The 21,919-nt window shown below is 38.6% G+C and overlaps 1 protein-coding gene across 2 annotated transcripts in view; it reads left to right on the forward strand.

Annotated features, from left to right (window-relative positions):
* NVL (nuclear VCP like) overlaps positions 1–21,919 on the forward strand; it is a 125,164-nt gene that overhangs the window by 37,536 nt on the left and 65,709 nt on the right. For both annotated transcript variants that reach the window (XM_060245944.1, XM_060245955.1), the window contains exons 12-13: positions 17,982–18,126; positions 21,476–21,746. In XM_060245944.1, coding sequence (XP_060101927.1) covers positions 17,982–18,126; positions 21,476–21,746 — 416 coding nt within the window. The remainder of the gene's footprint in view (positions 1–17,981; positions 18,127–21,475; positions 21,747–21,919) is intronic.

A 21,919-nucleotide genomic window follows, 5' to 3' on the forward strand; every position in this document is an offset into this window, starting at 1 on the left:
CCGTCAACAAAAATTTCCATATACCCTTACATAGACGACTGGCTCGTTGTGGCCCAATCCAAAGAGTAACTCCAAAAAGACATCTCTACCACTCTGACTCTCCTATCTTCGCTGGGTCTTCAGGTCAACCTGACAAAGTCCAACCTGATCCCTACACAGGACATTCAGTTCATAGGGGCACACTTATCAACACTATCGCACAAGGCCTCCCTCCCTGCAGACAGGGTTCACCACATTCAATCTCTGGCCGCTGCCATCATAATGCACCCTACCCAAACAGCCTTCATTTTCCAACGCATGTTGCGTCTCATGGCAGCCACAACTTCTGTCCTGTGCTTTGCAAGACTCCGGATGCGTCCTCTGCAATTGTGGTTCGTCCGGACGTTCCGCCCGCATCGACAACACCAAATGACCCTGCTCACCGTTCCGCACCACGTTCTTCCAACTCTGGAATGGTGGAAGATGGAACGTCATCTTCTGACTGGAATGCCGTTCATACGGTCACCCCCGTCAGCCATTGTCACGACCAATGCCTCAAGGTGGGGTTGGGGAGCTCTCTTTGGGACACTAACGGTACAAGGACAGTGGACAGCCTACGAGAAGTCCCTTCACATCAGCTGTCTGGAACTCTTGGCGGTCCACAGAGCTCTCAAGTCATTCCTGCCATCCCTTCGAGGTCAGCATATCCACGTCACTTCAGACAATGTAGCGACCGTATTTTATATCAATTGACAGGGAAGCACTGCTTCTGTCCGCCTTTGCAGGAAAGCCTTGTCCCTATGGCATTGGAGCATTGCTCACAACATATTCCTGAGTTTAAAACAATTTTATTGGTAACAACTGGTAATAAATCTATTTCTTACATCTTTAATAACTTCTTTTATCTATCCCATATATTACTTTCTACTCACCCCTCCCCCCGTTACTTGACCCCCGCCGGTGTTATTTACTTAAAATGCTAATATTTAAAGGTACCCGTAACTATTAAAACAAAAATTTATATTCTTCTTTCTAAAACTTAATCATTATCAAAAATTGTCCAATGTCCTTTTATTTTCCACTCTTTTCCTACATATCTTCTAAACTTTTTCCACTCCGTCTTAAAAATTTCTAAATCATAGTCTCTTAATATTCTTGTTAATTTGTCCATTTCACTCCATGTCATAACTTTTATAATCCAATCCCATTTCTCTGGAATTTTTTCTTGCTTCCACAACTGCGCATATAATGTCCTAGCAGCTGAAAGCAAGTACCAAATTACAGATCTATCTTCTTTTGGAAATTATTCCATTTGTAATCCCAACAGAAAAGTCTCTGCAACTTTCTTAAATTCATATCCCAAGATCTTAGAAATTTCTTGCTGAATCATCTGCCAATACTTTTTTGCTCTTTCACAAGTCCACCACATATGGTAGAAAGAACCTTCATGTTTTTTACATTTCCAACATCTATCTGGCATCTTATTGTTCATCTTTGCCAATTGTTTAGGAGTCGTATACCATCTATACATCATTTTAAAACAGTTCTCTTTAATACTATGACACGTCGAAAGCTTCATGGAATTCTTCCACAAGTACTCCCAAGTTTCCATCTGTATTTCTTTATTTACATTAATTACCCATTTAATCATTTGAGATTTCACTATTTCATCTTCCGTAGACCATTTTAAAAGTAATTTATATATTTTTTTAAATTAATTTTTCATTATCTCCAAGCAGAACTTTTTCCATTTCTGTTTGCTCTTTTCTTATTCCTTCAGTTTTCATATCATTTTCCACCAAGCTCTTTATTTGTTGCATTTGGAACCAATCATATTTATTATTCAGCTCTTCAGCAGTTTTCAATTCTATTTTGCCACTTTGTATTTTTAATAATTGATTATATGACAACCACTTTTCTTCACCTATCTCAGCCGTTATTTTTATCACTTTGGCTGGCACTATCCATAACGATCTCCTCTCATCTCCTTATTTCTTATATTTCATCCATGTATTTAGCAAATTATTTCTTATATAATGGTGAGAGAAAAAACCGTCCCTCTTCTTTTTTCCATAATACAAATACGCGTGCCAGCCAAATTTATTTCCGTGACCTTCCAGCACTAAGAGTTTTTTGTTTAACAGCGTTATCCATACTAAACAAACTGCTTCCTGATATAATTTTAAATTCGGTAGTTGAAATCCACCTCTCTCTTTTGCATCTGTCAGAATTTTCATTTTGATCCTTGGTTTCTTCCCAGCCCACCCAAATTCTGAAATTTTTCTTCGCCATTTATCAGATTATTTACTATCTTTCACAATGGGAATAGTTTGAAACAAATATATTATTCTTGGTAGAATATTCATTTTAATTGCTGCTATTCTACCCAGCAATGATAAATTAAGTTTATTCCATTTTAACATATCTCCATCCATTTTACGCCATAGCTTCTCATAATTATTTTTAAACAGATCAATATTCTTCATTGTTATCTCCACACCCAAATACTTTACCTTGGAGGTAACTTCACAGCCCGTTAGTCTCTGTAATTCTTGTTGCTTATTTATTTGCATATTTTTACATAGAAGTTTTGATTTTTCTTTATTAATACAAAATCCCGCCAACTCCCCATATTCTTGTATTTTAGTTAACAACCAAGGTGTGACTTGTATGGGGTTTTCATTCATAAACATTATATCATCTGCAAATGCTCTGTATTTGTAGGTAAATCCTTTTATTTTTAATCCTTCTATTTCTTTATCTTCTTGGATCTGCATCAGCAATATTTCAAGAGTCATTATAAACAGCAATGAGAAAAGCGGACAACCTTGTCTTGTACCTTTGCTAATTATCATATCTTCTGTAAGATCTGCATTTATACATAGCTTTGCACGTTGTTCAGTGTATATTGCTTTTATCATTCTTATAAAGCTTTCTTCCAGCTCCATTTTCTCCATTACTGCAAACATTAAAGTCCCAGTTTAAATTGTCAAATGTCTTCTCTGCATCTGCAAAGAATAATGCTACTTCCTTTTCTGGATGTCTTTCATAATATTCTACAATATTTACAACAGTTCTAATATTGTTTCTTATTTGCCTTTTGGGAAGAAACCCCGCTTGATCTTCCTTTATAAAATTTATCAAATGTTGTTTAAGCCGTTCTGCCAAGATTCTTGTATATATTTTATAGATTGTTTAATAGCGAAATTAGTCTGTATATATTTTATAGATTGTTTAATAGCGAAATTAGTCTGTATATATTTTATAGATTGGTCTGTATATATTTATATAGATCTGTATATATTTTATAGATTGTTTAATAGCGAAATTGGTCTGTAATTTTTAACATTCGTGACATCTCTATCTTCCTTTGGTATCGATGAAATAACAGCTTCCTTCCATGTGTTTGGTATTTTCCCTTTCATTCTTATCATGTTTATCAACTTCTGCAATTTCGGTATTAACTCATCTTTAAAGGTTTTAAAATATTTAGCTGTATAACCATCTGGCCCAGGTGCCTTTCCATTTTTCATTGCATTAATTGCTGCTTCAATTTCTATTTTTTCAATTGGATCATTCAAAACTTTTTGCATATTTTCTGTTAAAGGTTCTAATTTTATCTTTTGTAGATACTCATCCATCTTTTCTTTATTTATTTTAACACCTTTAAACAACTTGGCATAATGCTTACAAAATTCTCCTTTTATTCCCTCTTGACTAACCACCTCTCTTCCATCTACCACAATTTTATTAATAATTTTATTTTCTCTCTTTTTCTTCAGTTGCCAAGCCAAATACTTTCCAGGTTTATTTGCTCCCTCAAAAGATTTCTGCTGCAGTCTTTTCAAATTCCATTCCAGTTCTTTATTTAACAAATGTCTTATTTGCGTTTGTAATATTGTAATTTCCCTTATAATTTTCTTTTTCCCTGGCCTCTTTCTCAACTCCTCTTCCTTTTTCTTTATTTCATTTTGAATGTCCAACAGCTGTTTTTCTTTTGCTCTCTTGTCTTTATTATTCAAAGTTATCAATATTCCTCTCATTACTGCTTTATAGGCATCCCAGACCGTCTGAAATTCTATATCCTCTTTGTCATTCACTTGAAAGAAAGCTTTAGTTTCATTTTCTAGGTATGTCACTATTTCTTTATTCTATAGAAAATCTTCATTCAATCTTCATTCAATCTTAACTTCTTAGACAATTTTGTAATCCACATTATTGGGTTATGATCAGCCCCAATTTTGGGTAACATCTCTGTTTTCCTTGTTATAAGACCTAAATCTTTAGTGCCCCACAACATGTCAATTCTGGAAAAAGTTTTATGTCTTGCTGAAAAAAAGATATAGTCCCATACTTCAGGGTTAAATTTCCTCCATATGTCCTCCAAATTTTCTTGTTTGACCAATTTAAAAAAAGACTTTGGCAATTTTCCTTCTTTGTTATTATTTTTCCCCCAGACCTATCCAGTGAATTCTTAATTGTTCCATTAAAGTCTCCCATTATCAAAACTTGGTCATAAGTCAGTTCATCAAATTGTTGTATAATGTCTTTTTTAAAAAGCATCCTTTGCACCATTAGGTGCATACAATCCCAATAACAATGGTTTTTTTGCGTTTAATATTATTTCTACTGCAACAAATCTTCCATCTTTATCTTTAAATACTAATTTTGGCTCCAATTCTTGTTGAATATAAAAAATCACTCCCCTTTTCTTCTGTTCAGCCAATGAAAAAAATTCTAACCCCAGTTGTTTATTCCATAAAAATTTGTAATCCTTTTGTTTAATATGCACTTCTTGTAAACAAACTATATTACAATTTTGCTTTTAATCCAATGAAACATTGCCCTTCTTTTTTGTAGTGAATTTAGTCCATTTACATTTCAAGACAATAATTTGTAATCCATCATGGTGCAAATTCTTTATGTTCGTCATAAAATCTACGCAGTTCCTGTGCATTTGTAATTGTAATTCTTTTCCCCTGAAGTTCAAAGCTCATACCTTCAGGTATTATCCATCTAAACCTCATTTCATTGTCCCGTAATTTTTCTGTCAGTTTTTTGTATGTACTTCTATCATTTATCACTTGCCTTGGCAACTCCATAATTCTTACTCTGCTGCCTCCCACTTTCAATGTCTTTTCAAAGTTTTTGTTCATGATCTTTCCTACCATTTCTTTTGTCATATATCTTATGACAACATCTCTTGGTAAATTATTTTTCTTGGCACAGAGTGAGTTCACTCTATACATATAATCATACATATTTTTAGTCTCTTCAGGATCTTCCTCCAAAAATTCTGCAATTATTTTTATTATATATTCTTTCAGGTCACCATCTTCCTTTTCAGGTACTCCTCTCAGATGTATCTGAGTCTCCATCAGTTTGCAGTCATGGATTGTCACTTTTTCTTGTATTTTTAACAAGGTGGAGTCATGTACTTTCATTCTCCCTTCTACCTCCTGCATTTTTTTTAAAACTTTTTTATTTTATGAAAAACGATAACAACAGTCCTTATACAAATACAGGAGACTGTCTCAAACATAGTTACTTATGTATACGTCTGTAGAGTTGTTACAGCTAAATATTTTAAGAAAAAGAAAAGAAAAAGAAGAAAAATAAGTAAATAAATACATAATAATAACATATATATATATATATACCTGCACACACACATTCACATATATATATGTATATATGAGCCTATATTTACACACTAATACCTATATTTATAAATATAATCCTACATCTAAGCAGTTGCATATTCATTCGCCAATTGATCCAGTTTGTACAAGTCAACCTCAGTAAAAGTTAAGGTACTTTTTTGGCATTGCGTATTTCTTGGATGTGTTTCTGTTTACAAAGTCTAAAAATGGAAACCACTTCTCTACAAAATTTTCCCCTATTTTTGGGTTGTCCCCTATAATGAGTTGAGAGGCAATCTTATCTTGTATTATAAGTTCCCATACCTTCTGAAACCAGAGAGTTATTGATGGCATTTTGGTATTCTTCCAAAGTTTTGCGAGTAGTAGCTTACCTGCTAAAAGCAAGAGTGAAATAAGTTCTGATTTTAATTTGGAAAAAGCAGTTTTTGGCCACAAATTAAGAAGGATAAATTCAGGGGTGTGAGGAATGGTTTCCTTTACGATTGCTTCAATTTTGGTAATTAAAATGCTCCAGAATTTTTGTACCTTTTGACACGACCACCAGCAATGAAGGAAGGAGCCAGAGGTCCCACAGCCTTTCCAACAGAGAGAGCTGATGTTTTTTTGTGCATGGCTTAGAATTTGTGGAGTTAGATACCATCTCGAGATTATTTTATATTGTTGCAATTTAAAATTAGTACATCTAGATTTGCATAGAGATGATGTCCAGATTGTATGCCACTGTTCCTCAGTCAGTTGTGTTTTGCAATCCTTAGCCCACGCATTCTGCTGTGATGTGGGGTGCGTCCAATTTTTTTGATTTAATAAATAGTACACTTTTGCAATTACACCTCTCATTTTCGCATTTTCCTCATGTATTAATTTCTCAAAGGCATTCAACTGGCTAACGGGTTGCATCACTGGGATCACTTTATTTAGAGTATCATGTAATTGATGGTACTCATACCAAGGGATTTCAATTTTGAATTTAGTTTCGAGCTGAGTGCGTGTATATAATTTACCTTTGGCACTAATATCTGAGATTCTAATAATTTTTTCTTTCCTCCAGATTTGAAAGTTTTCTTTGGGCATGCCCGGCGGAAACCAGGGCTGCCCCAAGAAAGTCATAACCGGGGTCGATGGTTGAATCACTAAAGATCTATACTTGTCCCAGAGTTGTAGTGTATAGCGTAGGAAGGGGTTAGCTAATTCAGTCTTTTTCCTGTCCGTCTCACTAATCCACACAAACTCATTGAGATGAACAGGAAAAATACTTGCTGCTTCTATTTGCAGCCAGGGCAAGTCACAGCTTTTCTTGGTATATATTAGAATATTCCGCAGCTGGGCCGCTAGGTGATACTTTTCTAGAATTGGCGCTCCTAGACCTCCTTTAGCACTTGGTTTAGCAAGTAGATGGTATGCTATTCTTGGCTTTTTATTTTGCCACAGAAACAGGGAAAAACTTTTTTGCCACATTTTCATCTCATCTCTTGGAATGTCCATAGGAATGTTCTGAAATAAAAAGAGAAATTTGGGCAAAACAAAGGCTTTTAATAAATCAATTCTCTCCAGTAGGTTAAGTTGAAGTTTTGACCAGGACAGTAGATCTGTTTTAACCTTCTTAAATAGTTGCCCAAAATTTGCCCCAATCAAATTAGATAGGTCTATAGGAATTTGTATCCCCAGATGTCGCCAGGTTTTATCGACCCATTTAAAGGGGAAGGTAAGCATAATGTCACGACGCACCTCAGAAGGGACACAAATTGGGAAAATTTCTGATTTAGATACATTGATTGCAAGGCCAGAGAATTTTCCAAAGGTTGTTATTACCTGCATTAATTTAGTTAATGATTTTAATGGATTGCTTAAATATATGACCGCGTCATCCGCAAACAGACTAATTTTATGAGTTTTCCCAGCAACTTTTATTCCTTCAATTTCGGGGTCTATCCGCACCAGGTGGGCTAAGGGCTCAAGTGAAAGAGCAAACAGGATTGGGGATAAGGGGCACCCCTGACGCGTGCCTCTAGATAAAGTGATTGCTTCGGATCTAAAGTTGTTAATACTTATTTGTGTTTTCGGATGATTGTAAATGGCTGTTATTGAGTTTAAAAATTTTTTGCCAAAACCCATTTGCTCTAACACCGCTTTTAAATATTTAATTTCCAATCTATCGAACGCCTTCTCTGCGTCTAACGAGACGATAAGAGAAGTTGTTTGTGATGATTTACCGAGGTAAATAAGATTGAGCATTCTTCTGATGTTGTCCGAAATAGACCGGCCAGGGATGAATCCTGTATGATCCGGATGAACATATGAACTAACAATTTTGTTTAGTCTGCGGGCCAACACAGTGGAAAAAATTTTAAAATCATGATTCAGGAGTGAGATTGGACGAAAGGATTTGGGATCTTGTTTGTCCCTTCCCTCTTTGTGGATAACTATCATTTTTGAGTCTTTCCAAGTCTCAGGTATAATACCTTCTGTCATTGCCAAATTGCATGTTTTCGTTAAGGGGGACAGTAAACTAGAACTAAATTTTTTATAAAATTCGATAGGAAACCCATCGTTACCTACAGCCTTGTTATTTTTGATTGAGGAGAGCGCTTCGCGAACTTCTATTTCTGAAATAGGTCTGTCCATGAACTCAGCATCGTTAGTTGACAGTTTCTGGCCGAATTTCATGTCCCTCAAATATTTTTTAAAATCCAAATCTGTATCGATAGATGTTTTATACAGGGAAGAGTAGTAATCTTGGAAAACTTTAGTGATTTCTTGAGGTGTAACATGCAAAGTGCCTTGGGGCGATCTAATAGAGTGGATCTGAGCGTTAGCTCTATTTTGTTGGAGTCTAAATTTTAGCAACCTCAGGGATTTTGCAGTTTTGGTAATGTATTGTTGTTTCAAATATAGCAGGTTTTTTTGAATATCTGAGGTCTCAATTAGTTCTAATTTATTTCTTTCCATAGTTAATTTTTTAAGAGTTTTTTTCCCTCCAAATTTCTTGTGTTTTGTTTCCAACTCAGTGATTTTAGATTTAAGTTCCAAAATGTCTTTATTTCTATTTTTGTGACAAGCTGCAGCCAAAGAGATAAGGTTGCCTCTAGCTACTGCCTTAAAGGCATCCCATACTACATGCTGTGAAATGCCACAGCTGTCATTAAATTGAAAGTATTCTTGTATCTGTTTGTTTACCCTATCACAAATGCTGTCTTTTGTTAAAAGAAGTTTATTCAGGGTCCAGGTTTGGCCTTTATTATCTAGCTCTTGCATCATAAATTCAGCTGATACCCATGAGTGGTCTGAAATAGTCCTAGAGCCGATTTTAACATCATGGGTACAAGCTAGGAGAGTTGGGGAAGTTAAAATATAGTCGATCCTGGAGTATGAGTTGTGTACATGTGAGAAATAGGTGTAATCTCGCACTTTCTGGTTTAATGCTCTCCAGGTGTCTATTAGATTTAAAGATTGCAAAAGATTGTTTAAGCCTGTCTCTTTTGTGTGTCTAGGTTTAAGCCTCTTACCCCCTGACCTATCGAGATTCAGATCTGCAATGCAGTTGAGGTCACCTCCAACAATGAGTTCACCATGCTTGAAATCCATTAGCTCAGAGAAGGTCTCCTTCAAAAAAGATAATTGGCCGCTGTTGGGTGTATAAACAGAAACAATCGTTATAGGTTTACCATTCAAAGTACCTTTAACAAATATATATCTTCCTTTAGGGTCTGATTTAGTATCATGCAAGTTAAAGGCAGTATCTTTAGAGAATAGGATTGCCACCCCCCTTGCCTTAGATGAACCTGGCGCGTGATAGATCTGGTTGAACCATTTAGAGCGCAACCCAAAAGGGGATTGTTTTCTCACATGAGTTTCCTGCAGGCAAACCACATGCGGGCGCTGCTTTGCTAGAAAGTTAGAAATACGAGAGCGTTTAATTGGATGTTTAAAACCTCTGCAGTTCCAAGTTAAAAATTTCAGGCTTTTAGACATTATAGTCATCGAGCGTAAGATTTAGTGCACTTCACAAAAAATCCTTATCTGTAGTTCCACAAATGCAAACTGGATCAGTCCAAGTATGGATTGCTGTATCTTACTGCAACCTGCACTTTAAAAAAAAAAAAACAATAAATAAGGAAAGGAAACTAAAAAAAAAGGGGCACCAGCACACCCACCAATAAAGAATAAACAAATATATTCTACTCACTAACACCCAATCCTTGGGTGAAGTTTCACAGCTTCCCAGTAACTAGGGAGCTAGGGAAAAAACCCTTAGGTTTCCCTTATTTGAAACTATTATCTCCCTACCAGGAGGGCAAAAGCTACAATCAAAGCACAAACACTCTAACACCCCTCCCCCTTCCCCATTTTATTTTAGCATTAAAAACTCCAACAATTGGTTTTTTATAAACATCAACTTTAGAAACTATAAAGAAATAACCTGTACCTTAACGTGAGTGCTTTACACATCTAGTTGTTATGTGATTATCAAAGGCAAGTTCCTTGTTGCAAGTTTTAGAAATAAAAGCTAGTTGCTAAGAAATTTATTTTTCTTTTTGCCTTACTATGATGTCTCATTAAAAGTGATACAACCTAATATGGGACAATCCCTATTAAATTCTGAATATAAGCGTGACTGATTACCCAGAATATCATTAAATTAACAGCATTGAGATCTTACAAAAGGGTTTGGTTTTTCTTAAATATAAGTTCATTAAGTTGTTATTATTATTCAAATTTGCACGAATTTCGTTTAAAAAGTAAGCTTATAGATTTTCTATGGAGTTAATAAAGAAAACATAATAAATGCTAAAAATCAGAAATTCATTAGTTTGAAAGAAATAGATATTATAAGTAGATCTTTAGTAATATAAGTGTGTATATGAGTACATTTCCCTAGCAACCAGTTCTTCTGTTAAGATTTGTAAAGCAGAGTTCTATAGGTTAACAGTTTCATAACGGTTCCTCAAAGGTGAAAGCCCAACGGGGCTGTTGGGACTAGTTAATTTTTTGTTAACTAAAGTGAAGCTTATATACAGTTATGAAGATTTAAACCGCATCCTCAGGTGGCAAGTTGTCTTCAGAAGTTTTGAAGTTTCTTCGCAGCTCTTTTTCCTCTTCCTCCGTGTATTTGATGGCAAGAGCGTTCAACGCTGTAATTCCTGATTGCACATCGTGGATCTTGTAAAAGGCGCCATTTTTAAACAGCAAGAGATCCGAGGTCGGGCTCCATCTGAATCTTAGATTGTTCTCATGAAGCTTGCTTGAAACGATTTTTAATTTCCTTCTTTTTTCAAGCGTTTCTGGCGAGAGATCAAGCAAGAGTAGAATTTTCTTCCCCTTGTGTGTGGCACCATCTTTTTGTCTCGATTTTTGTAGTACAAGGTCTTTCATTCGGGAGTTAGTAAATTGGACTAATATGTCCCTGGTGAAATTGCGGCGTTGCAAGGAAATGGCGCCCAATCTTTGAACTTTAGTTATGCTAGCAGCCACGTTGTCAGGCAGCGAAAATGTCTCCCGCAGCCAGTCTGCAACGAAGAGCAATAGGTCTTTCTTCTCCTCAGCTCCCTCCTCAAAGCCGCGGAGCTTAATATTTAAGGCACGCCATTTATTTTCTAAGATTACCAGTCTATTTTGTAGTTTGCTTTCATTCTCTTTTAAGATGGTAATTTCCCCTTTAAGAGACAAGCCCAACTCCGCCGAGCGTTCGGCTATACTCGCTGTTGTATGAAGGTCTTCTGATATCTCGCTAATCTTTTCTTTCAGAGGCTTGATATGTTCTATAATGGCCTCATTAAAATACTTATGAATGTCCATTTTTAAGAGCTCTAAGTCTTTTTTGTTAATCGGTCTTTCTGCTTCGCTGTCTAAATGGGAAGCGTCAGCAGGCTTAGGAGAAGTCGGACTGGGCGCCATGTTTAAACTGTCCGGGGAGCGCGAAATCGGGCCACCCACCTTTAGCGCGTTTTCTGGCGAAAAAAATGCTGATACCAAGGTTTTCTTTTTAGAATCTTGCTTCTTCTTATTTCGGACGGCTTTCCCCTTTGTTTTTGTAGACATCAGAGTTAATTCTGTTGATTTCTGAAGGGTCTGGGGAAGGAGGCGATCGGAGCTAGCTTAAATTGCGTCCACCATTGTATCGCGACGCTCCGCCCCCCCTCTCCTGCATTTTTTGAGATGTTTCCTTTGTCTCCTTTCTGAGATTTTCCATATCTTTTTTAATCTCTTCTATAATTTCTTTTTTTGATGCAGTTATCATCTCTCTCATGCCTTTTATCATTCTGGCCTCAATTGCCTCTAATTGATCCTGCATTTTATCCAATGAAGCAGCCCTTGTATGGGTTTGCTTGTGTTCTGACATTTAAAAACACCGAAACTTTTGATCTCACCAATTTGAAATTTGACTATCAAGTTCAAAAGATTAGAGCTTGCTTTTTACAACAAGCCTAATTTCGCCGTCCTCAGAGCTTTCCAGACCAAAATATTAATTTTTAGTTTTTAAATCCTTCAAAATGGCGGTCGTGACTTTGCTTCTCTCTAAAAAAATTTTCCTTTTAAAGGCTTCTAAAGTCCATTATAAACAATATGTCCAATAGTATTTATCCTCTTATCGTCATCTCAATTATTTCCAACAGTTTTTAATGTCCCGAACACTTTAAAAATATTATTTTAATTTTGACCTCCTTGCAATGGCCACCAATGTTTCTCAATGGTATTATAATCCTAGAGTAGGCTTTTTGTCAGCTACTTCTTTGCTTGCCACCAAATCTCGTTTTCACTGGTAAAGAGATCTCACGATACTTGGCGTACTTCCTGTGTTGATTGTATATGCTGCAAGTCTGTGACAAAGGTGCTCTTTTTTGAAAACCGCAAGTAGACCAAACAATAAATTCCTTTCCACTTTTTAGCTCTGTCCTTTGTAAATTTAAAGTCCAAATTTCACCTCTTCCTCGCTTCTTCTTCCAAGCTTTCTAGATTTCCATTTCCCACCTTCTGAATTTATTCTGTTTAACTGTAAATAGTCCCGGAATGGAAGATAATAATCTGTATCTTTTCTGCCATTTAACCAGATCCACACCTGTCTTCTGTAGCTTTAGATGTTTAGCAGTGTTCAAGAAAGTTAGGATTCTGTCGAGTTTATGTCAAATAAATGACTGAGAACTTCTGCAGATGATGAAAATCCAACTCTTCTCTGGAGACCCCTCAAAGCCTCAAAAGAGATCCCCCCCCCCGGGACTCCCTTTTAGCCAAGGTAAATCTCCTCAAAGTTTTCTGTGCATATCTTGGACTAATCTCTAACTGAGAAAAGTAGGCAGCAGGCATTAATTTGCCTTCCACTATCCCGAACAGAAGTTCCAGCCTGCTCCCGTTATGAGAAGCAGCTCAGCTCGGCATTTTTCTCCCCCAGAAGTTGCTAATAACATATTCCTTACAGCCATACATCTGCCGGGAATCCAAAATGTTCAAGCAGACACACTAAGTCGCCACCTCATGAACGACCACGAGTGGTCCTTCAACCATCATTATCTTTGGACAGTCTTTGGGACGTTCAGGATTCCGGCCATAAATGTCTTTGCATCTCCAGTAAACGCTCAATGCCCATGTTTCTACACTCAGGGTCCTCCATCCATGCTATCCGCGGGAGATGCCTTCCTCCACTCGTGGTTGGGCCCACTACACTACCTGTTCCCTCCTATTCCACTGATAACGAGAACGCAGCAGAAAATCCAACTGGATCGGACCAACTGTATCTTGGTGGCCCCGTCAACTATGGTTCACTACCATCCTCCATTCAAACAGTGTATTTCATAGTTTTCCTCAAGTTCGAGACCTAATCTCTCAACAGGACAGCAAAGTCCTACATCATGACCCGGGACTTCTGCGACTGACTGCCTGGAGAATCAGTTTCTGAATTTCCCTTCAGAGGTCAGACATGTTCTGCTTAATGCCAGGAAACCTTCCACTAGAAGATCCTACTCTCTAAAGTGGAAGCGTTTCTCAGCATACCCTGCCATGCACAACTTTCTCCCTGAATCATCTATAGCTCAGATTCTGACTTACACTTTATCTCTTTCTAACTCAGATCTAACCTATTCTTCTCTAAAAGTTCATTTGGCCGCCATCTCAGCCTTCCATCCACACATTGAAGGACGTACCATCTTCTCCCACTCCGCAACAAAAGCCTTCCTAAAAGGCATTTTACATCTTCAACCTCCAATTCGTCAACTACATCCCATATGGAGCTTGTCTCTGGTGCTGAGCCAGTTAATGAAACCTCCCTTTGAACCGATGGTGTCCATTCCACTGCATCTCTTGTCATGGAAGACGGCGTTGTCGGTGGCACTCACATCTGGCAAATGAGTCAGTGACATTTGTGCTTTTCAGACAGATCCTTCATACACTATCTTCCACCATGACAGAGTAATCTTACGCCCTGACCCTGCTTTTCTGCCAAAAGTCGTCTCGCTGTATCACCTCGGGAAGTCAACCACCCTGCCTTTCTTCTTTCAAAAACCTAGTGACACCGGTCAATGGGCCCTATACAATCTTGATGTACGTAGAGCCCTTGCTTTCTACATTGAAAGGACATGTCCCTTCCGTAATGACCCTGGACTTTTTGTGGCATTCGGAACTCATAAGCAGGGACACAAAATCTCAACACAGAGGTTTTCAAAATGAATTGTGGCTGCCATTACTTTATGTTACCAATTAGCTAAACAGCCCGTACTTGAACGATTACAAGCTCACTCCACTCGAGCCGTCTTCATGTCATCAGCCTTCTGTAGAGGCGTACCGATGGAGGACATCTGTGCCGCTGCGGTCTGGTCTTCTCCATCTACCTTTGCCACGCACTAGGCCTTAGACATTCATGCTCGGCGTGATGTATCCTTTGGGCAGGCCGTACTTCGTTCCATTTTTGACTGATGCCTCCAGTCTTCTGCCCTATAAGTACAATACTTCTCTTTCTTATATGCATATTTAACATGTATTCTTCTATTACAAAACCAGCACCCGCCTCTGTGCACATCATCTTACCAGTCACCCATGTGTGGGACTGTACAGAGACCATGATGAAGATAAACAGGTTGCTTACCTGTAACTGATGGTCTTTGGGTGGTCATCTGTACAGTCACACACGCTCGCCCAGCCTTCCCCGCTGCTGGTTTATGCTCTAGTTTATTAATCTTTCTCTATACAGCGGCTAGAAGAAACTGGGTGGGTGGAGCGCTTTCCCCTCACTCCAGGCATGCGCAGTGGATGCCTGCTCCCCAGACCGAGAGGGAATGCACACCAAAATAAACACCTAGGCTAGCTTTGAATTCTCTGAGGTCAGGTTCGTTCCAGGTGGAAAACCCATGTGTGTGACTGCGCAGATGACCACTCGAAGATCATCAGTTACAGGTAAGCAACCTGTTTTTTTGTCCCAAGCACAGAGAAGCCATCAAAGGAATGTGTATTTTTGAACTGAACCAGAGTTGTCATGAAATCTGGTAGCATCCAGTATCAACTAGATACTTAAAACCACTAATCTTTTGATGAGCAAAGCATTTTTAACATCTAATCTTAAGTGCCAGGTTTTATATTTTATATCATTTCTTTTATATTCCAGAAGGCATCTGATGACAAAAAGTGTGAATTTTAAACTATGAATTATAACTCTTCCTCACATTTTTTGCACCTCTGGCAGTCATCTTTATTCATACTAAATATGCTGTAGTCTGTATAGGTTAAAGAAGGGGTTTTTTTTAAAGTTCTTTCAGCTACACAGATACCTTTTTAAAACAATTATTCCAGACTCAACTTTACCTATCATTTGAAATCATCATACTTTATTTGTAAAGGAGATTACCATCTAGTCATAATACATGGATCCTTACTAAAACCCCAAATCTGTCTTAAATATAAAACTTTGTTGGTCTTAAATGTGCCACTGGACTCAAATTTTGTTCTGCTGCTTCAGACCAACACGGCTGCCCACCTGGATCTATCAAGAATGGCTTTGCTCAACATTGGTGATTCAGTGCCATATTTTTGAATGACAAATTTCTTGATAATGTAATCTCCTATGTTCTGTTCTTACTTTTCCTATGAAACCTAGCAAATATCAATAACAATGTGAGCTACTAAGAAAACTAGCCCCTATTTTGGGTATATGGGGGTGCCTACTCATTTCCCTTTATATCTGAACTGAAGATGATAGCTCCATAGGGATCAGATACAATCCTAAACAGACTTACAGCCTTATGAGCCAATTGTGGACTTGAAAAGGAATAACTCTTTTTAGGAATGCACAGTAATTATGCAATCCTATGCAGAGTCACTCCATTCTGAGTCTTTAGACTGGAGTAATTCTGCATAGGACGGCATTGCAAGTCCCTGGTTCAGATGTCACTGAACTCACTTAAGATTTCCCTGAATCACTTAAATGGCCTTGGGCAAGCAACTCTCAGCCCTCTCTCTATGGAGACTACCTATGCATCTGTTTCCCAAGTATGGCTTCCATCAAGACCACACATACCCCAAACAGATTTTCGGCAAAGTTGGGGGACCCTCCTAGGTTTGCAGAAAAATCTGAAACACTAAAAAAAATCCATGGGCATTTTTTTAAATTTTCCCGAAATTAAACAAACTTACAGTTGTTGGGGAACAAGAGGGGCTGGTGGCAGAGCTTGGCCACAGCAAAAACCTGGAGCGGCTGCTCTGGGCTGACCAAGGTGGATGCCAGGAGCAGATTCCAGACACTGCTGACACTGCAGCAAGGCTCCAGGGTGAGTCACAGTAGATGCAATGCTGGGGGGAGGGCGGGTATGAGATTCTTCCCCTGTGAGTTTTGCAGGGGCCCCACTCATCTGTATACTAATAGCGAAGTCAGTCAAATCTGAGGAGACTTAAATCCAGTAATTGGAGCAGTGAATGGGCAAGACAGATCTTTCTGCAATCCTGAACAATGCTCTGGGTTTGCAGAAAGATCTGAAATATTTTTTAAAAAATGATAAAAGGAGTTAGAAAGCTTCAGTGGCTGTTGTTATGTGACTACAGCATTCCGGACTGGGTTTCTCTGAGTAAAAAGGCAGAAGAAGAGGATAGGTCCTTCCAGGGCTGTTTTGGTCTTTGGGGAGAACTCTTCACAGCTAGGCCTGACTAGAGTTGGGAAATTCATGGAGATGTTGGGGTGAAGTCTGGGGAGGGGAGGGGACTCAGCTAGCTATAATGCTATAAAGTCAATCCTCCAAAGCAGTCATTTTCTTCACGGAGACAGATCTGTGTCGCCTGGACATCAGTTGTAGTTCCTGGAGATCTCCAGGCTCCATCTGGAGATTGGCCCTAGGCCTGGCAACAATGACTGGATGACTTGACAACACCAACTTGCATAACTTAACCAGGCCTAGCTGCCCGCTGTTCAACAGCAGCTATCCTATGAAAGCCAGTGTGGTGTAGCAGTTTGAGCTTCTGAGTAGGGTCTGGAAGACCCAAGTTTGAATTCCCATCTTTCTGTGGAAGATCCCTGCATGATTTTGGGCCAGTCACATACTTTCAGCTTAACCTACCTCACAAGGTTGTTGTGAGAATAAAAAGGAGAGGAGAATAATGTAAGCAGCCTTGGTACTCACTGTGCAAAAAGGTGGAGGATAAATGAAGTAAATACAGCTGAAGATGAGAAGCAGATAAAAAGGTAGATTGGTAAATGGCTGAGAAGTAGAGAATGAAGCAGAAAATGGGAAGAGGGTATGGGAGGAAGAAAAGAGGAAATGTGGGGAGGGGGATAAGGGGAACATGAGGTGCCCCCCACAAGTCCTTGAAGGCTCCCTACCATGCAAGTGGGCCTGGCCCAGTGGCTGGCACCACAAAACTGGGCCATAGTTTTTCTAGGTAGAGGCTTTAGTGGGGAGCAGACGGAGGGCCAGATAAAGATAGGTTGGCTGCTGAATGGGAAAGAGAAGGAAGTGAGAAAAAGGGCTTTCAGGGAATGAAAAGAGGAAATAATGGGGAGGGGGAAATGATGCCTCCCACAACTGCTTGCAGGTTCCCATTTGTGTATAATAATGCTAAACATTACTAGATTGATGGTAATAATTACTTTCTGCTGAGTGCATTTGGAGTAGACATGAGATATGATGATTTAAGGAGATTTGGTATCACCAAGTTTATTGTAAATATCTGGCCTAATCCAGTATTGTTAGTGTTGACTGTAACTTGGTTAAAAGAGGACTGCATACAGTGTAAGTTTAAAGGTTGCTCAAGTTTGACCTCTGAGAGTGTGTACTCTGACTAAGTTGTTTAGAAAATGATGTTCTGATAGGAAAACACAGTCTCCTTCATCGGTTGCCTAACCATTTTCTCTTTCTTCCTGTTTTTCCTCAGACTTGAATAATCTGGCTTCCACAGCTCAGGTTCTAGTCATTGGAGCAACCAACAGACCAGACTCACTGGACCCAGCCCTGAGACGTGCAGGAAGATTTGATCGTGAAATTTGCTTGGGCATTCCAGATGAAACAGCCAGAGAAAAGTATATCAGCCTTGTTTGAAATTTTACTTTTAATATATACATTTGTTTTACTAGCTTCTGAATGGTACTTCTCTTTGGCATTTGACAGGCAGAGTCACTGCTTTTATAAGCTCAGGTTATAGGCTGTGATGCTGCAGGAGTTCTCTTGATGGCCAGCTTTGACAACCCTAGTGGAAACAATTAGTAGATAAATATTGGCAAATAATATTGACTGAATAAAAGGGTTTGCTATCTGCATTTGAAAGGTTAAGACTCTTCCATGTCATATTTTTTTCATGGATTTATTTCTATCTGTACTTTTTTTGCTGTCCTATAATAACCGACATGGTAGAACTTTACGCAACATGATATGAGTATGCATATTCAAAAGTAAGTTCTTTACATCCCAACAAGGGTATGTGTTATGTACCCTAAGATCTCATTTTAAGTAGTGCTGATGTAATGGGTCTTTCCTACCTCTTCCTTCCTGCTGCAGTCTGTGCTCCCTAAAATCCTGCTCCTGAGGTTTGGTGGATCCTCAGAAAGAGTGTAGGGTTTTATTTATTTAGAACATTTCTACGCTACCTTTCCATCCAAATAGGGCTACCAAGGATTCCTGCAGGAATGTGGGGAATCAACAGAAAACTGGTGACTGTGAGCCTTCAAATCCTGTCCTTTGTGTTTAGGTATCACATTATCTACCTGTCCTGGATGACGACAAGGTATTTCCAGAGCAGCATGAGAAGAAGTCACAAAGAGTAAAGGCAGCTGTGCAACCCTGATAAGAAAGTAATCTGAGTAGCTGTAGAAGAGGAGATAGTATAGGAAAATTAAAACCAGAGGACATAAAATAGCACTAGAATCAGCAATCACTGACTGCATTCTGTTTACAATGGATGCTTGAGTCTGTTAGTATTGCAGTTTGACCTCTGGAATCATGGACAATGGCATCTTGCATATGGCAAAGGGAAGAGTCATAAGGTACTATATACCACATTGGAAATACTCCTACAGTGAACAGCAAGGTCATCTTTGTATCTAACCAATTATTGGGTTATTTGGCCAGAATCAGTTTAAAGATGAAGTACATGCTTCCAGATTTTTTCCCTCTTTGCTTGGTTTACTTATGCAAATGAAAGATAATTTATCTTTCTCTATATAATAAATGATTGTCTAGGCCAGGCCTCTTGAAATGAAATTGAGAATATTTTTATTGATTTACTTTAGAATTGTCCAGTTGTCTCTTCAATTGTCTTTGTGGGCCCACAAAGTTTGTCTTTATGATTTAATTTAAAATATCATATATGAAAGGCATGAATAAATAAATAAATATAGAAATCATTTCCTGCTGAGGTATTAACAACCCTTTGTTGTGTTCTCTAAAATCCTGCCCTTGTGCTTGGTGTGTACATCTGCAAAATTGGCTATGGAGTTGTGACCATTCATTATATTTGGCAGAAGTTGTCTTAGCATGATAGTCTGCTGGTTGATACTCTGAATTGTACTTTATTATTCAATCCTATGCAGCCATTTTTCAAAAGTTTTGAGAAGATAGGTTAAATAAGTAAACAATGGGGAAGGAGTTGATGGAGGCTAAATACTTTATTTATATCCCACTTTCCAGTTTGATGTCTACAAGGTGTCTAACAGCCAAAGTAGATTACAGATTACACCAATTAAAAACATACCAAAACAGAGCAAAGCCAAAACCATGGCATAGCTACTCAGCAAAATAAGCAAGCACATAGGAACAGAGGCCACCACACAAAAAACCCAAAATGTGGCAGGAAATAAATTAGAGGATCTCAAAAGGCATTCTAAATAACATGTTCATAAAAACCTAACACCTAAACACTAGCAGCAAAGCAGACATCACTCAGAAGGGTGTTCCATAGTCTCAGCACCACTGTGATGTGAGAGTTCACATAGAGGGCATCTGAAGATTTTAATATGAAGGTGTGGTTCATTTGCTAGTATAAGTTTGCTTTGGAGTATTCTGGATCATGGACTGTTTAGGACAGGGATGTCAAACATACGGTCCGCAGGCAGGATCAGGCCCGCAGAGGGCTCCAATCAGGCCCACAGCAACTGGCTGTCGTCTGCTTCATTTTCCCTTGCCTGCTTTTTTCGGTCACCATTTTGTGTTTCTTCCCAGAGCAGCAAAGCAGCCTTTCTCTCTCCCCCCTCCCTTTTCGCAAAGGGAGGAGGAGGGAGGAGCAGCCTCAGCCAGTGAGGGAGCTTGGCTCTATAGCTCTGCTAGGTGATTAAGTTTGCCAGGCTCAATTAATCACCCTGCAGAGCTACTGAGACAAGCCTCTCTTCCTTCTAATGAATGACTGAGGCTCCTCCCCCTCCTCATGCCCCAGGGAAGGAAAGAGCGAGCCAGAGCTTCTTTTGCCAGTCCCCACCATCAGGAGAGCTACAAGACTAGCAGTGTTTTAGTGAAGGTATGAGCTTTTTGCCTTGCTACAGAGAGAGAGAGTTTTGTTGGGCTTGTTATGGGTGTAACTGGGTTCCCCTCCTCTTTTTCACTATACTCATGCCCTCCGGTCTTTCTCAATAGGAAAGCATGTGAACTATTTAGAAAAGAAATATCAAAATTAGACTGAGAGTGTGTTTACCCAGCACATTTTTCTTTGATTGGGGGTCTTGAATTTAGACTTCCCAGATAGTAGGCTGACACTGACAACTGTACATGGCTGTCTCTCTGTGCTTGTAGTAGTTTTTTGGGGGGGAAGTTGTTTTTTTTTAGTTGTAGTCATTTTTCTGGGGGAAATTATAGTTTTGTAGACAAGCACATAGCCCTCAGTCTGTACCACGGTGCCTTCACGTGTTCTTGACTAGTGCATGAAGCAACTTCTGTACAAAAGCTCACAGTGTCCAGCCGCTTCATGTTCCTCTGGGTCCATGAGATATCTGTAATGAATGTCAATGAATCCAAAGTAAGTTTGCGACTTACACATGTGTACACCTGAACAGCACATATTCAAGACTGGTACAGCAGAGACATTGTCTGCACGTTTTGATGCAGTAATTCATAGCAAGAGGTGACATTTATCAGAGACTGTAAAACAAAATATTGCAAGCGTGCTAATATTTTAAGCATGTTTTAATTTAAGTTAAAAAAAATCTTTAATTGTGTTTGTGTCCTTTTTAAAGTTTATATGTCTGCTACCTGGCATTACATTTTATGATACATTTGGCCCAGCCCGACAAGGTCTCATTTATGTCAAATCCGACCCTCATAACAAATGAGTGACACCCCTGGTTTAGAATTTCAGAGGTTAAAGTCAGCATCTCATATTGCATATAAACATACTATGATCCCTTAAAATTATAGCTACTACTTCTACCATTTTCTCTTCAACAGAATTTTGAAGACGTTGTGTCGGAAACTTCGACTCCCAGAATTGTTTGACTTCTGTCACTTGGCTCGAATGTCTCCGGGCTATGTTGGTGCTGATCTCATGGCACTTTGCCGTGAAGCAGCTATGTCTGCTGTGAATAGGGTCCTTGTGAAATTGGAAGAGGGAAAATCTGAAGCCCTGAGTAGTGAAGAAAAAGCACCTGGACAAGCAGCAGAGCAGAAACTAGAAGGGCTTGTAAAGAAAGAGACTGAAGTTCCAGAGCTTTCTACTAAAGTATGTAGTTCTTTGAGTCTTGTACACTGTTAGTCTCTATATTTTACAATGTGTATATATATGAATGGAAATGTTTACACTCAAATGAGAGTCAAATCATATTGCCTTATACTAAATCAGGTTATTGGCCTGTCTATCTCAGTTATGTCTGTCTGGAGTTGTAATGGTTCTCT

This window comes from Heteronotia binoei, chromosome 1, assembly GCF_032191835.1.
Source record: "Heteronotia binoei isolate CCM8104 ecotype False Entrance Well chromosome 1, APGP_CSIRO_Hbin_v1, whole genome shotgun sequence".
NCBI lineage: Eukaryota > Metazoa > Chordata > Lepidosauria > Squamata > Gekkonidae > Heteronotia > Heteronotia binoei.